Source organism: Petromyzon marinus, chromosome 55, assembly GCF_048934315.1.
Source record: "Petromyzon marinus isolate PM22_M1 ecotype Great Lakes invasive population chromosome 55, UKy_Petmar_22M1.pri1.0, whole genome shotgun sequence".
Lineage (NCBI taxonomy): Eukaryota > Metazoa > Chordata > Hyperoartia > Petromyzontiformes > Petromyzontidae > Petromyzon > Petromyzon marinus.
Window position 1 is genome coordinate 6,865,504 of NC_133721.1, and position 17,382 is coordinate 6,882,885.

The window sequence follows — 17,382 nt, forward strand, 5'->3', positions numbered from 1 at the left end:
ATGGCGATCTTATATCGCACAATAAATAGTAATATATACGATGTAAGATTTTCCATTTTTTTGTCATATCCTGTTTATTGTGGCTTATATAATTTCCCTCAAATACGATTTGAATTTTTCCAAATAATATCTCCTAGCGCCACCGTGATTATTACATCGTATCTTTTTTTTCTGACAGCATGTTGCATTATAATTATTATAGATTATAGAGCTCATGGCAAACGTCTGCTTACTGACCTGAAGTTTATGAACTTTTTAGGAATCTCTTCATAGGTGCAGTGCATAAAAGTACAAATAAACATGACGCCATTATTGTATCGTGACACTTCATACCGTACCATATTGTGTCGTAAAAAAAATCCTGCTTGTGGTTAGCATGGACGTAGGCGCAATGAACAAAACTGAGCCCTCTGCAGTGCCGGATGTTCCTCGTAGCAAAAGTAGCTACATATGTAGTAGCTTCTACATATGCGCTAAATGATTTCAAGCTATCAATTCCGGTTCAGTGGACCACGTGATGTCGGTATTCCGGAACTTACGCCACGTGACCACGTGATGTCGGTATTCCGGAACGTACGCCACGTGACCACGTGATGTCGGTATTCCGGAACTTACGCCACGTGACCACGTGATGTCGGTATTCCGGAAAGTACGCCACGTGACCACGTGATGTCGGTATTCCGGAACGTACGCCACGTGACCACGTGATGTCGGTATTCCGGAACGTACGCCACGTGACCACGTGATGTCGGTATTCCGGAACGTACGCCACGTGACCACGTGATGTCGGTATTCCGGAACGTACGCCACGTGACCACGTGATGTCGGTATTCCGGAACTTACGCCACGTGACCACGTGATGTCGGTATTCTGGCCACCTTGCAGCTCATCAGGTTCGGGAGGTTTCGCACGAGATCTCTACACGATGCCCCCAAACACTTGCCCCCAAAGTTCCGGACCGGGGGTGCACATTGCCACGCCCCCGGTAATTTCTCGAGAACTGCTTTTGTATGTTTAGTTTGTTGTCCTTCCACCGCGGTGCCCCACCGATTAGCACGATTAGCTACGTACGGAGCGAAAGAAGTTCAACATACGTATGTACAGACAAATATCCCCCGATATAGCCTTTAACAGACTGTTCAGGCAAGTGCTGTTAGCGAGCACCTATGAAGGCCGACACCGTGCACTAGGGGGTGGGAAGCCAGCACCAACGCCCGGCCGCCTTTGTCTCCCTCGTGGCGATGTTTTCACACCGCACCAGGTACTCATTTGAGGCTTAGTCGACCGAAGGGAGGCCCAGGACCGGTTCAGATAATCGTCGCTGGTATCGACCATGAGCGGGAATCGAGCACCGGGTCGCCGGCTTCACAGTGCAGCGCGCTAACCGCTACACTACCGCTCCCCGCATGCATACACTCGCACACACACGCGCACTGGCGTGTCGTCTCAACTAGGCGTACCACAAACACGGGGTCGTTGGCAGACGAGAAGGACGCGCCGCCCGTGCCGTTGAGGAAGCGATGCACGAGGTTGTGGAGGCTCAGCACCCCAGGCTCGTAGCTCCCGTCTGGGTGGTCGTAGCCCTCCAAGGCGTTCCTGGGCAAAGAGAACGACTCAGGGTGGCGCCGGGGCGAGTTTCCGTCGCCACCGCTGCAGCTACCGCGTGCGGGTTTGTTCGGGCGCGGTGTTGGACGTTCCAGACGGCGGTGGGCGCCATCGTGCAAGGGAGAACTCCCGAGACGGTGTCCACCGTGTGGGTTGAGCGATCCAATTGGCTGCGTGCGTGCGCGAGGGCTATATATTTTTGATATATTTTTTTAACCCTTTCCCATTCCGATGGCGTATGTGTACATCATCAGTTTGTCTACCAATTCTGTTCGAATGACGTGTACATCATTGGAAAGGAACTGAAAGAAAAACTAAAATAAAGTAACTTTATCAGTACCGAGGCTTGCACAAGGCCATGCAGAAGGGCATGCGGCACAGTTTGGCACCAGCTATCGTCGAGTGCGGTCGTATCGCTACAGTTCTCTGCGGTGAGTACAATGTCTTTCAAAACAGCGGTGCTATGCCTCTCCGCTGAACTGCTCACGCGTTCCGAGCTTCAACGGCGAACGGGACACCCCCATAATCTTTGGTTCTTTCGGTAAAGTCACATTGGTAGAAAAAATAATAAAAAGTTAATTAAATTAAATCACGACATTTCGATTGCAACACAAGCAATCATCATCAGGTGTGACAACCACAGCAAGAGCGTCTCGATTAACTGTGATTTCTTGTCCCGTTGTCTGTTAAAAGCTCTAACAGATAAGTGGAATCCCTCCCTGTAGAGGTGGTTCATTCTAGATTTGAAGTTTTCGTGACTGCAAGAATCCATATTCTTTGGTTCTTTCGGTAAAGTCACGTAATCTAGAATGAACCACCTCTACGGGGAGGGATTCCACTTATCTGTTAGAGCTTTTAACAGACAACGGGACAAGAAATCACAGCTAATCGAGACGCTCTTGCTGTGGTTGTCACACCTGATGATGATTGCTTGTGTTGCAATCGAAACGTCGTTATTTAAATTATTTTATTTTTTATAATTTTTTCGACCTACGTGACTTTACCGAAAGAAACAAAGAGTATGGATCCTTGCAGTCAGGAAAACTTCAAATCTGGAGGGGACACCCCCCATCCCTGGAACCTGCAGACATCTCGGAACGGGAGAAGGGGTTAATGTTTGTTTTCCTTTTGTTTTTTTTTATTTTCGTGCCACCTGAAGCTGCGGCTGGAGTTGGTCCAAAACGGCTCGCCATCGAAGCGCGCCACGCCGAGGCACTGGGCTACGTCGTCGCGCGTGGGCAGGCGCCCGGCCCCCGGGTGGGAGAGGTCGCCGCCCGGGTTCCGACGGATGGGTCCCTCGGCCGATCCGTTGCACAGGGTGACTCGCAGGTTGTATTCGTCCAAGCTGCAGTCACCCGCACAGGGTTTCCCCCCCCCCCCCCCCGCGCCCCCACCCCGCAGCATAAGTGGAGCGACCGAACACGCGACACGAGCCCACGCGGAAACGCCGTGCGGGGGCGGCGGTGGTGAACGTAGCACGGCGCCACGGCGCTGGTGGCGTATTTCCCCGCAGCGCCGTGAAAAAAGGTCCGCGGCTGGAGCCCAGAGATTGCCCCCAGGTCAATACTGTTAAAGATTCCGTGACGTTATATATACTATATATAAAAGTAAAAAAGTTAAGTGTGTGGGTTTGTGGCGGGGTTTGTGTGTGGGTTTGTGTGTGGTCGCGTGCTTGGCTCTCCAACGGTGGGGTTTACATAAAAAAAAATAGCCAGGTACCACGCCATAAGCCCCGCGGTGAGAAAGCGCTGTTCCTTTTTCACATACGTCAACTTTAAATTAGTTTAATTAGCGATTTAGTGCGATTTCTGAGCGCTTCCTATTTATTTATTTATTTATGACGTGTGCACAACCATACCAACTCATGCGCCTTTGGTGGGGATGACAGCCCATGCCAAGTCGCACACCTTCAGTGGGAGTGAGGGGGACATTTTCTTTTTGCGTTAAAAATCCTATAAAAATACACTAAACGCTCAGGTAAATTCTTCACTGTTTCATGTCCCCCCACCCCGATGCGTGCAGTTATTACTACTATACAGTCACTAGATGCTACCACTATAAGTCGTAGATATTACTGCAGAGCGGCCGGGGACATTGTGGCTGGGGGGGAGGGGGTGGTCAGGGTTAGCAGCCCAGCTTCAGCCTGCCAAGGTGCCACCTCGGCCGGCTGGACAATCTAGGCGAGGCCGCAGGCTCTGCACGGGACTAGGCCCCACCACGCCACTCTGTCAGGTGAGTACTTTGTGCTATAGATTCGATAAATACTGCTATAGAGTCAGCATGTACCACCACAGTTGGTATGCAGTACTGTAAGAATAGCAGGTACCACCACAGTCAGTATGCACTGCTGTAATCATAGCAGGTACCACCACAGTCAGTATGCACTGTTGTTAGATTTTTAAGAGTAGTTTTGAAATATTTTTAAGACCTGGGCAACGCCGGGTACTTCCTGCTAGCTAATATATAATATATGAAAAAGTAGGCCATCTGTGCCAGCCTTTTATGGTCCAAATTCGATCAATTACTCACAAATTACTTAAATGGTCAAACCCTCACAGCAACGTCGTCCCCGACTGTCTGACTCATGCCCATGTGCTGTACGTACGTTGCACTTCTTTCGCACCGTGCGGCCCAGGACCGCTTCAGATCATTCGTCACCAGTGTCGGTGACCGTGAGAGGGAATTGAACTCGGCTTGCCGGGTCCATATCGCAGCGCCCTAATCGCTATGCCACTGCCCCCCACACACGTTACGAACTGTGGGTAAAAATAAATAAATCCGTGCTCAGTTGTGTCAGTAGGCTCATTAACAAAAAAAACCCCTCAAAACATCACCAATTACACTGCCCAAAAAGAAAAATATATAAAATAGGTGCTACAGCAGGCAATGGCCCTTCTCCATATTAGAGAGGGCAGTGTAATTGACATATCTGTTGAATTGAAGTTACTCGTGCCTGTGCACCACCGCCAATGCACCATCGCAAAAAAAAATCGCGAAACAAAATAAGAAATATCATCGTAATTATTGTTAAACCGGGAATGCTGGCACCTGTTGCAGACGATTTGCCACTGGGAGAAGGGGGATACTGGACTCAGCAGAGTGGGCTCTGCGGGGTCAGGGCCCCCGAAGAGGTCGTCCACGCACACGTCACACGCGGCACTGCCCGTCGCAAAGTCCCAGAAGGGAAGCGCGAATGACGGATCTCCTGTGAGCCTCTGTACAAAGACAAACACAAAGATCCCCCGTGTAGCCTTAACAGATTGCTGGGGAAAGTCCGGTTCGCGAGTAGTACCCATGAAGAGTGGGCACGGCACACGAGGGGGTGGGTGGCCAGCACCACCCTCCGGCCGCCTTTGTCTCCCCAGTGGCAATGTTTGCACACCGCACCAGGTACTCATTTTAGACTGAGTCGACCTAGGAGAGGCCCACGACCGGTTCAGATATTCGTCACTGGTGTTGACCATGAGCGTGAATCGAACTCGGGCTGCCGGGTTCGTATGCAGTGTGCTAACCACTACACCACCGCTCCCACTACTGCTCCCCACCGCCTCTGTACACACACATGTTGAAAAACGTAGATGTAAAAGCAAACACAACATTAGCACACTCGGATACACTACCACATTTCTGGATGGCTTACCTGGAACCACGCCATGAGCTGACTACCTCACGTGTGCATAGCCACGCCCACTCAAAAACTATCCCTGCCCACACAGTGAGTGGATTGGCTGCTTCTGACACTGGCTGTATCTTCTACTCACAGACCCCACCCACTACTCAGGTAGCCCCGACCACTCCCCTTTATAGAAAGTTGTTTAGCATACAGTACATATCATGAGGCCAGATAATTTGGCGCAAACAAGACAGCCTTTGGGACATTAAGTAGCATTATAGATGGGTGGAAGACTATCTGGGATCCCAGACAGTTGGGTTGAGCTGTGGGTTAGGGTGTGGCTGTGAGGTGGCAATAGTTTATCAATTGTATGTACAGTTTATATGCAGGGCTTTGTATGTTATGCCTTCTTATACCAGCAGTGTTTTTAATTGATAATAAATAAACACCACTGTGTTTTTTTTTTACTTTGATTCACATTTCATTATGAGGCGTATATCTTGGCAAGATAGCATTGACGTGGCGTTTTCAAAATCGCCACACATATATGTGCACAGTACAGGCAGTCCCCGGGTTACGGAAGGGTTAGGTTCCCGAGAATGATCCGTAACCCGAATTTCTATATGTTGGAAACTAAATTATTTCCCCCCAAAATCAACGATAAAATCCCATAGCCGGAAATAGTTGTGCCTCCCCTACCCAATTACGAGTTTATTTTATCTCGGTGCCATGTCACGCTGTCATCCGTTGTCTATCGCTTCCTGTATCGTATCGCTGTACGTACACTCTGCACTTCCTACGATTCTTTCATTTCTACCTTAACTCTACCCCCATAATTAAACTAACGGAACATATAATGTGTTACAATTGTTTATGAATACCACGAAACATTTTAATTTTAATTGTTAACAGAGAGCAGACACTTCCGATGTTTGTTTACCATGCATTAGGCTAGGCCGAGGCTTCACTGATAGCTATTGGCTGAGACCATAAGCAATCGAAATGTAATTGTCTTAAATAAAGTACATACAGTAAAATTTCTCATGAAATAAACTTTAAATGAAAAAAGATAGCAATAGAAACACGGGGGCAAAAAATATAGTTCCAAGCATAGAATCCTTACAATTACTCAATGCTACAAAAGAATAAAAGAATCACGTAATGCTACAAAAAAATCAATTTTCCTTCATCCTAATGGTGGTTTGGGGGAGCGAGGCGTAAGGTGGCGCTTACCCCTCGTAACTAACGCAAACGTTTCCGGATATTAAAATGTTTTTTTTAAACATGATTTATAATTTATGGGAGCATTTCCGTAAAGTCGGATTTTCCTAAGTCGGGTCTTCTGCAACCCGGGGATTTACTGTATAACAAAATCATCTCCACACCCAAATAATATACTTCTAATTCCAAAAACTCAACGTGTGGACGGGGCTAGAGTTGAGCGGGCGTGGCTATGTAAAAGTGGGCGGGGGCTAACTTGGAGGGAGGAGCCGCCAGCTCCAACCATGTGGTTGAGCCTCCCCAGGAAAGCGGCGAGCCCTGAAAGCTAACGGAGCCAGTGCCGGATTATCCTAGTAGCACAAGTAGCTACATATGTAGCTACGGGCCCAGCATTTTCAAGGGCCCCGCGCTAAACGCTTTCAAGCTATCAATTCCGGTAGCACTTGCTCTATTACTATAATACTATAGTGCCTTCGACTTTTATGAACGACCGGGTGTTTAAGGTTAGCGACTTATCGTATTATCTGGATGTATAGCAAATGAAAAAGATACAATCGCTTGACTATGCAAGTAAAAATATTGCGTTTGAATATTTACGTGTTTTTTTTATTTTATTTAGGACCCCCTTTATAACATCTCGCTTAATCCGGCACTGAACGGAGCCTTGTGCTTGTCCCTTGACCTGTATGTCTCGTTCGAGCAGGAGAAGGTGGTACCGATGCCAGGTGATGAAAGACGGCCCCTGGTGTGAGAAGTCGATGGCTGTAAAGGGACGGCCAGGACCTTCGGAGAGATAGGGGAGGAACAAGATGAAGTGTAACGCAGAGTCTGTCGTGAGTTTAAAACGAGTAACCACTGGTTTCAATGAGTAACCATTGAGCACGAACATATTACGTCATACATGAAGAGGATCCGTTATAGTAATAGGGGATTTTTTTCTCCATTTTTTCTTCCTGGCAACAAAGCTGAAACCTTTTTACGAGGATTCATGTTCTGCATTAACCGCAATACCTGCAGTCAAAATGCAAACATAAAAAACACACTCTGATAATATATGTGGCATTGTCCTTGAACCTGATTGGTCCACGCCAGGGACGACTTTGCTTTCGAGCCTCGACCCAATCGCAGGTATTGTGGTTAATGCAGAACATGAATTCTTGTGAAAAGGTTTCAGTTTTGTTGCTAAGAAAAAAAAAGGGGAAACCCCTATTATTATTATTATGCTTTGGTACTGGCATAGGAGGTCTAATGATGTAGGATCCGTTATGTTTCCATATTCGCTCGCAGTTGCTCAAATAGTTAGGAGAATCACGTAGAATGTTGCTTATTCATGGATTCATTGCTCAGAACCGTGCTGGGTCAGGCATGGGGGAGGGGGGGGGGGAGGCAGCTTGCGTACTTGGTCGAAACAATCTTCAACAAGTGCGCGGCAGGAGGGTACAGCAGTAGCCAAACAAGGTTGAGAATACATCTCGACTTAAAGCTTCCGTCGTGACTGCAGGAATTCATATCCTTTGGGGTCTTTCGGTAAATACTCTTTGGTTCTATTCGGTAAAGTCACGTAGGTAAAAAATAAAATAAAACAACAAAAATCACGACGTTTCGGCCACCACACAAGCGGCCTTCATCGGGTGAAGGGACCAGGCTGTCTCGAGGACAGCGCTGGAGTGAAACACAGCCACGCTCAGACCGCGACCTTTAAGCTGTGTGCGAGGAAACAAGGTGCCTTGACAAAGGAATTAGCATAAAAATTAGCATTTGATTGGCCGACTTAGCATAGAGGTGGTGTACGTGCGGGTGGACTTGCCGTTTGGCGCGGGGGGGGGAGGGGGAGTTTACCTATTGATGGTGTGAAAAGGGAATTTTTAAGAGCTGCGAAAGTTTTGGGGTACCACTACTTGAAAAAATATACTGTACCATTGAAAATTAGTTTAATGTTTAGTTCGATTTAGAACATCTTTCCAATGGTTGCTTAATTTGAAACCATCTTCTCGGTTGAAATTGTGTCTGTGCTTGTAGATCTGAATTGCCTCGTGAACAAATCTCTGATAAAAACCCGTGGATAGGTTGAAAGAAAATAACAAAAAACTAAGACGACGTTTTTTACCCCCCCTCCCCCTCCCTTTCTGATGGCGATCGCTTGCGTTGCGGTCGAAACGTCGTCGTGGTTTCTTGCTATTTTCTTTCAACCTATCCACGTGACTTTACCGAAAGACCCAAAGAACGCGGCTTGAGAACGACCACCGTCCCCGGGGAAGAGCTTTCTCCGGACGGCCCAAACGCACCCATCAGGGTGTCCCGCACGGAGTAGTAGTGCAGCCACACGAAGTAGTCGTACACCGAAACGTCGCTGAACATGGGGCTGTTCCCGTCGGGCCCCAGGATGCCGAGCCAGTGGTTGGTGGACACCACGTAGTCCGGGTGCGGCGTCTCCTTGGCGAGCTGCAGGGCGCCCAGCAGGGCGGCCCTCTCGCTCGGCGACAGGCTCCGCACGTCGCGACGAACCACGGTCGGGGCTCGCGCATCGCACGAGGTGCCCGCCCAGCCCGGCCGGCACTGCCCGCAGTTGTGGCCCCAGAAGTTACCTGCGCGCCCCCACGTGCTGCTTGTGAGACCGGCGGAGCGGTGGGTATGCGGCAGCGGCGACGCCGCGTCTACGGACCCCGAGGTCGACTCAGTGTCAAGTCAGTACCGGGTGCTGGCCAACCAACCCCCTTCGTGTGCCGTGCCGGCGTTCACAGGTGCTCGCTAACAGCACTTGCCCCTCAACAGTCTGTAAAGGCTATTAGGTGGATCTTTATTTGTGCGAGTGGCGGGGAGGTTAGGGGCCGGGGCGAGGAGCGGTGGTGCACCGGTTAGCGCGCGTGCTTCGATTGCCGCTCATGGATCAATAGCGAATGTCTTGAACCGGCCGGGCCCTCCCCGATAGGTAGAGTCAACACCGGCGGAGACCAAGGCGGCCAGGCGCGGCCCATCGCGCCGGCCTTAATAGGTGCTCGCTAACAGCACTTGCACCCAACAGTATGTTGATGGCCACACGGGGAGATCTTAGTCGACGAGACGTGTGGCAGGCGATTTGATGAATGACAACAGAGTCCATTAGCGGAACCTCTCAAAGCCGGACTCGAGAGTAAGCCAAAAATTGGCTTACCAATTAAAAAATGTGTCTGTAATTTTTGTTTCAATTGATAAATATTTCAAAGTTGAACCAAACTCCGGCCCAATAACCACTGTCCGTGCGCTAATGAAGCCGCGTGCAGTAGGACACTCGGTGGGCAATGGCATCCAGATGGCTGTCTCTAACAATTCTGAAGCAATGCAATGTTCTGCTTGTGTGTTGTGCGGAACTTCTGTGTTTAGTTCGTTGTCCTTCCCTCGGCACCTCCAATGACCGCGGTTGTGGCTACATACGGTGCGAAAGAAGTTCAACACACGTACGTGCATAGCTCTCTTTAACCTTGTTTTGCTTCAAGCCCGTCAGAAACTAATCCTGCTGTGCTTCACGCGGTGATTCATGTGACTCGGATTAAACCGAACTGTAGTGATATTTGTTCTGAAGTTTGAAACATTAAATAGTAAATTTTCAAACTTTATTTGGAGCTTTCGTGACTGCAGAAAATTACTTTTTGGTTCTCCCTCTATTTAAGGCCTCGACACAGAGGCGTTGTTTCGCTGTGTGCCTATGTGTGTGTCTCTCTGTGTGTCTCTGTGTTATCTCTCTCTGTGTGCCTATGTGTGTGTCTCTCTGTGTGTCTCTGTGTTATCTCTCTCTGTGTGCCTATGTGTGTGTCTCTCTGTGTGTGTCTCTGTGTTATCTCTCTCTGTGTGCCTATGTGTGTGTCTCTCTGTGTGCCTATGTGTGTGTCTCTCTGTGTGTATCTTTGTGTGTGTCTCTCTCTGTGTGTCTCTGTGTGTGTCTCTCTGTGCGTCTCTGTGTGTGTCTCTCTGTGTGTCTCTGTGTTATCTCTCTCTGTGCCTATGTGTGTGTCTCTCTCTCTGTGTCTCTGTGTTGTCTCTCTCTGTGTGTCTCTGTGTTGTCTCTCTCTCTGTGTCTCTGTGTTGTCTCTCTCTCTGTGTCTCTGTGTTGTCTCTCTCTCTGTGTCTCTGTGTTGTCTCTCTCTGTGTGTCTTTGTGTGTGTCTGTGTGTGTCTCTGTGTTATCTCTCTCTCTGTGTGTGTCTCTGTGTGTGTCTCTCTGTGTGTCTCTGTGTGTCTCTCTCTGTGTGTCTCTCTCTGTGTGTCTCTGTGTTGTCTCTCTCTGTGTCTCTGTGTTGTCTCTCTCTGTGTGTCTCTGTGTTGTCGCTCTCTGTGTGTCTTTGTGTTATCTCTCTGTGTGTCTATGTTGTGTGTCTCTCTCTGTGTGTCTTTGTGTGTGTGTCTCTCTCTGTGTGTCTCTGTGTGTGTCTCTCTCTGTGTGTGTTTTTGTGTGTGTCTCTCTCTGTGTGCCTATGTGTGTGTCTCTCTCTCTCTGTGTGTCTCTGTGTGTCTCTCTCTGTGTGCCTATGTGTGTGTCTCTCTGTGTGTCTCTGTGTTGTCTCTCTCTGTGTGCCTATGTGTGTGTCTCTCTGTGTGTCTCTGTGTTGTCTCTCTCTGTGTATCTCTGTGTTATCTCTCTCTGCGTGTCTATGTTGTGTGTCTCTCTCTGTGTGTCTTTGTGTGTCTCTCTGTGTGTCTCTGTGTGTCTCTCTGTGTGTGTCTTTGTGTGTGTCTCTCTCTGTGTGTCTATGTGTGTGTCTATCTGTGTATATGTTGTGTGTCTCTCTCTGTGTCTTTGTGTGTGTCTCTCTCTGTATGTCTGTGTTGTCTCTCTCTCTGTGTGTCTCTGTGTTATCTCTCTCTGTGTGTCTCTGTGTTGTCTCTCTCTGTGTGTCTCTGTGTTGTCTCTCTCTGTGTGTTTCTGTGTTGTCTCTCTCTCTGTGTGTCTCTGTGTTGTCTCTCTGTGTGTCTCTGTGTGTGTCTATCTCTGTGTGTCTCTGTGTTGTCTCTCTCTCTCTGTGTCTCTGTGTTGTCCCTCTCTGTGTGTCTTTGTGTGTGTGTCTCTCTGTGTGTCTCTGTGTGTGTCTCTCTCCGTGTGTCTCTGTGTTATCTCTCTCTGTGTGTCTATGTTGTGTGTCTCTCACTGTGTCTTTGTGTGTGTCTCTCTCTGTGTGTCTCTGTGTGTGTCTCTCTGTGTGTCTCTGTGTGTGTCTTTCTGTGTGTCTCTGTGTTGTCTCTCTCTGTGTGTCTATGTGTGTGTCTCTCTGTGTGTCTCTGTGTGTGTCTCTCTGTGTGTCTCTGTGTTGTATCTCTCTGTGTGTCTCTGTGTTGTCTCTCTCTGTGTGTCTCTGTGTTGTCTCTCTCTGTGTGTCTCTGTGTTGTCTCTCTCTCTGTGTGTCTCTGTGTTGTCTCTCTCTGTGTGTCTCTGTGTTATCTCTCTGTGTGTCTATGTTGTGTATCTCTCTCCGTGTGTCTTTGTGTGTGTGTCTCTCTCCGTGTGTCTCTGTGTGTGTCTCTCTGTGTGTGTTTTGTGTGTGTCTCTCTGTGTGCCTATGTGTGTGTCTCTCTCTCTGTGTGTCTCTCTGTTGTCTCTCTCTCTGTGTCTATGTGTGTGCCTCTCTGTGTGTATATGTTGTGTGTCTCTCTCTGTGTGCCTATGTGTGTGTCTCTCTGTGTGTATATGTTGTGTGTCTCTCTCTGTGTCTTTGTGTGTGTCTCTGTGTGTCTCTGTGTGTGTCTCTCTGTGTGTGTCTTTGTGTGTGTCTCTCTCTGTGTGTCTATGTGTGTGTCTCTCTCTGTGTGTCTCTGTGTTGTCTCTCTCTGTGTGTCTCTCTCTGTGTCTCTGTGTTGTCTCTCTCTGTGTGTCTCTGTGTGTCTCTCTCTGTGTCTCTGTGTTGTCTCTCTCTGTGTATCTCTGTGTTGTCTCTCTCTGTGTGTCTCTGTGTTATCTCTCTCTGTGTGCCTATGTTATGTGTCTCTCTCTGTGTGTCTCTGTGTTATCTCTCTGTGTGTCTTTGTGTTTGTCTCTCTCTGTGTGTCTTTGTGTGTGTCTCTCTCTGTGTGTCTCTGTGTTGTCTCTCTCTGTGTGTCTCTGTGTTGTCTCTGTGTGTCTCTGTGTTGTCTCTCTCTGTGTGTCTATGTTGTCTCTCTCTCTCTCTGTGTGTCTGTGTTGTCTCTCTCTGTGTGTCTCTGTGTTATCTCTCTCTGTGTCTCTGTGTTGTCTCTCTCTGTGTCTCTGTGTTGTCTCTCTCTGTGTGTCTCTGTGTTGTCTCTCTCTGTGTGTGTATCTGTGTTGTCTCTCTCTGTGTGTCTGTGTTGTCTCTCTCTCTGTGTGTCTGTGTTGTCTCTCTTTGTGTCTCTGTGTTGTCTCTCTCTGTGTGTCTCTGTGTTGTCTCTCTGTGTCTCTGTGTTGTCTCTGTGTGTATCTGTGTTGTCTCTCTGTGTGTCTTTGTGTTATCTCTCTCTGTGTGTCTATGTTGTGTGTCTCTCTCTGTGTGTCTTTGTGTGTGTCTCTCTCTGTGTGTCTCTGTGTGTGTCTCTCTGTGTGTGTGTTGTGTGTGTGTCTCTCTCTGTGTGCCTATGTATGTGTCTTTCTCTCTGTGTGTCTCTCTGTTGTCTCTCTCTGTGCGTCTATGTCTGTGTCTCTCTGTGTGTATATGTTGTGTGTCTCTCTCTGTGTGCCTACGTGTGTGTCTCTCTGTGTGTATATGTTGTGTGTCTCTCTCTGTGTCTTTGTGTGTGTCTCTCTCTGTGCGTCTATGTCTGTGTCTCTCTGTGTGTATATGTTGTGTGTCTCTCTCTGTGTGCCTACGTGTGTGTCTCTCTGTGTGTATATGTTGTGTGTCTCTCTCTGTGTCTTTGTGTGTGTCTCTCTCTGTGTGCCTCTGTGTGTGTCTCTCTCTGTGTGTCTTTGGGTGTGTCTCTCTCTGTGTGCCTATGTGTGTGTCTCTCTCTCTGTGTCTCTCTGTTGTCTCTCTCTGTGTGTCTATGTGTGTGTCTCTCTGTGTATATGTTGTGTGTCTCTCTCTGTGTGTCTTTGTGTGTGTCTCTCTCTGTGTGTCTCTGTGTGTGTCTCTCTGTGTGTGTCTTTGTGTGTGTCTCTCTCTGTGTGTCTATGTGTGTGTCTCTCTCTGTGTGTCTCTGTGTTGTCTCTCTCTGTGTGTCTCTCTCTGTGTGTCTCTGTGTTATCTCTCTCTGTGTGTCTCTGTGTTGTCTCTCTCTGTGTGCCTATGTGTGTGTCTCTCTGTGTGTATATGCTGTGTGTCTCTCTCTGTGTGTCTTTGTGTGTGTCTCTCTCTCTGCTTATGTGTCTCTGTGTGTCTCCTGTACTGTGTTTTGTCTCTCTCTCAAATTTAGCAATCTTTAGAAGAACGTAATGAACCAGGTAGGGTGTTGAATGTTATGTTAGCCGACTCTCTGTGTTGTATCGCATTCTATTTATAAGTTTACTAGCTTTGTTTTCTCTCATTCATTCGTACCTGATGATGATTGCTTGTGTTGCAATCGAAACGTCGTATTCTATCATTTAATTGATTTTCTTTCTGCGTAACTTAACCGAAAGAACCAAAAAGTAAATATTCAGTTAATTAATTGGTATTCAGTATTAATTGCGTGCATTGGATGCTAATGAAGCAATGTCATTAATATTCTATAAGTACTGTAGTTCAATGATTTGATGATTTACAGTCAGCCAGACCATCTCACGTAAGGGTCGGCCCCTCGCTCTCAACAGCGTGGCTTGTGTTGACTCTTGGAGCTTACAAATATCATTACGAGACACATTACAATTGACCTCCTACACACCATTCCCCATAGACATTTGATCAGTGTCACCATTCAAGAATACATTATTTTTGTCTCGTTTTTACCCTGTCCCGATTGTTTCTTATATTTTTTTTCTCGTTCGTTTGTACATTCTCCCCATTATGGTATGTTTGATTCTCGCATGTATGATTCGATTCATTTATCATGAAAATAAGAATACACATTAATTTGCCAATATATGCATCGTTACATGCCCACGTCTTATAGGGCAGATTTGGCGTGGGTACACACGTGCCCATATCACAACGGTGTCCAATATCCCTGCATTGCTTTTGCAATTCCCTTACTGTGGAATCAACCACGTCTTTTTCCACGCATTTATTAAATCTCATTTGCAGCGTGGTCAACGCACCACCGTGTGTCAGAGACAAGCTTTGGAACAACTTGCGAAGGGCCTTCAAATTGCCATACTGACTATCCATACTAACTCGCACACATTTGACATTCCTCGTAAACAGTATTCATCATATTAATCACACCAAACAGTTAAATTCTAAGAGCTGTAAATATGAAAAGAAAATAAGTAAAATACCACATTTTAAGGAATGCGTTGTTATTATTTTTCATGAAGTCAATCGGTGATTTGTATGAGACCATCGCTCATCGCATTCTAGAATCTGCGGCCAGTTGCGCGACAAACCATCAATGATTGTGATTGATGCACGAATGGAAAAGTTTAAACTCTCCAGTGTGCAGTGACTGTGGCCACCCAGAACAGATAATAAATCACAGAACGACTCAACGCCCCGATTCGCAAGTAGGAATGAGCCATCATCACAGCGATGCACTCCGCGACTCCTCTTGCAATGATCTGGGGCTCAACCAGCTCAACGTAAAATTATAGTTATTTTCTCGACATCCGCATCGGCCATACGAATAACTGAATGTGCCGTGCGGATGTACGTTGAACTTCTTTCGCACCACGCAGAGCCAACCCTGGACCCTCCGCACTCTTAAGCTGCTATAAATTGGTGCTATAAATTGGTACCACCCAGAACCGACCGCGTGCCGACGGGAGGTCCTTCGTCCCGGCGACGCTCACCGTTGCACACGCAGCTTCGGTTGAAGAACTTCAGAGGCCACCTTTCCCGGTCGTCGACGTTGCGCAACGTGTACGGCCCCGACCAGGGCCTCAGGTCGGCCCTCACCTCGCTGCAGGAGCCGCGAGCCACCTCGGCCCCGCAGCCTTGGCTGGCACCGGGCGAGAGCGGCGGGCAGCACTCGCGGGAGCGGATCGCGGCCACCGTGGCGCAGGCCCTGGGGAACTGAGCGCGGCACGGCAGCTGCGGTGCCGTCGCGGCCACCAGCAGCAGCAGCAGCAGCGGGGAGACGGGACGGGGCCCTCCACGCGGCGCCACAGCGGAGGAGGTTTCCATCGCGGTGATTCAGAGCGGTTGGCCGCAGGGCACGGCGGCGTGGTTGTTAATGTTGTACTGTTAGCGAATGTAAAATAGCGTTTGGATTTTTTTTTGTTTGCGACCGATAATGAGCCACGTGCCAGGTCTAACTTGCGGAACGCGATTCTAATTGAACGTAATTAAGGATGTGTATAAGATAAAACTTTCTCGGTCAGCCCAGCGAAATTAAACAGCGAATTATCTCACCGACAGAGTTTGACGTGTCTACAGCACTAACGCGGTTTTTTTGTTTGTTTGTTTTTAGAGAACACGCGATAGAGGTTTTTATCGAGTCGGAAACACGAACCACCGTGTCCGTATTAATGAGGTTTCTCATTTACAGCTTTGAAATTACGAACCAACTCGGTACAAATCACATCGGACGTTTATCAACAGCGGCTAAAGATGACGGGTGAATTTGTGCCTCTGAAATAATTCTCCACATCCCCGTTAACGCCGCAAACTGCCAACACAGCCTTGGCTGGATTCTTCACAAGCACGGTGTGGGCTCACGGCTGAGAAATAATGAGACTGACTGGACGGCAGTCAGTGGATTTGTGCAGAACCCTTCCACGTGGCACGGGGTAGTGCATAGGCGAGTGGGTGAGGGGTGGCTGAACGTAATAATGAGACATACAAAGGTTTACAATTGAACAGAAGGGGCTTTTAATGGAATGTGACTGAGCAACCCTAACTCGTGATGGTCAGATGGGCACCCGTCTGACCATCACGCGTTGTTTTGTTTGATTGGAGTGGTGGATTGGTAAAACTTTGGCATGCGCTCATCGAAGTGAAGGGTCACGTATTGTGTGACTGTTTTTGTTGTTGGCATTTACCCCACAATTTGATCACGATTGTGCTCTCGCCATCGCTTTTGTCACGAGACGAAGTGGCTATTCGCAATCTTCCGCGGAGCAGTCTGACCCTTTTGTGTCAGAGTTCTGGTGGCACTAAATTCGATTAGACTTGTAACTCTGGGCCCCTGCCACAGAAGCAGATATCGCAGGGCTCCATCTGAGAGCGCCCCAGGTTACCTCTTGGCCCAGACGAGAGAGGGGAGCACTTTTGCTGCACGACATGCAAACTGATGGGTTCGTCGTCAAGTGCCGGAATTGATCAAAATTAAGCGCAGAACCAAATTTGGTATGGCGACCCCGACTTCTCATCTCGATGCAACGCCATGCACCCAGATAGTCCCCGACATTACTCGCCAAGTACCAGGGGTTTGCCGCGTGATACTTTTTCACGACGCGATACAATATAGATTGTTTGTTTGTAATGGCGATTCTTGCAATATGCATCTACCACAGCTTGTAAATTGCATTTGCACATTCGCTGCACTGTCTTAAGTAATGCATCGCGCTTCCAGTGTGAATACTATACAGTTTCGTGCTTAAAACTCATCAAAGGCAGTCTATGGTGTGCAGCAGGGTCGCGCGTTGCTGAACAGCATAAGCCTGGGTTCGAATCCTGACTCGGGTGACTGTGTGGAGTTTGTATGATCCTCCCCCTATTCTCCATGGGGTTCCTCCTGGTACTCTTAGAAAGTTTTTTTTCTTGGCTATGCATGACCTCTTAATATGGGGGTGTGCATCACATGCATTGGGACCGTGTGTGTGAGACCAAGAGTCATTGAGAACGTTGATGTAACGTCAGTCTGCCCTGTGCCCTGTCTCATGAGACTATCCTCCACTGTGAACCATGTCAAACAGGTCACTCATATTATTGGTTCTTTCTGTAAAGTCAC

At 48.1% G+C, this 17,382-nt stretch overlaps 1 protein-coding gene across 1 annotated transcript in view; it reads right to left on the reverse strand.

Moving 5' to 3' along the window:
- DCT (dopachrome tautomerase) overlaps positions 1-16,249 on the reverse strand; it is a 26,482-nt gene extending 10,233 nt beyond the window's left edge. Inside the window, exons 1-6 of the mRNA XM_032974902.2 lie at positions 15,281-16,249; positions 8,725-9,024; positions 7,122-7,222; positions 4,654-4,820; positions 2,759-2,950; positions 1,461-1,596 (exon numbers count right to left, since the gene is read on the reverse strand). Coding sequence (XP_032830793.2) covers positions 1,461-1,596; positions 2,759-2,950; positions 4,654-4,820; positions 7,122-7,222; positions 8,725-9,024; positions 15,281-15,614 — 1,230 coding nt within the window. The 5' untranslated portion in view covers positions 15,615-16,249. The remainder of the gene's footprint in view (positions 1-1,460; positions 1,597-2,758; positions 2,951-4,653; positions 4,821-7,121; positions 7,223-8,724; positions 9,025-15,280) is intronic.
- Between the last annotated feature and the right edge of the window lie 1,133 nt (positions 16,250-17,382).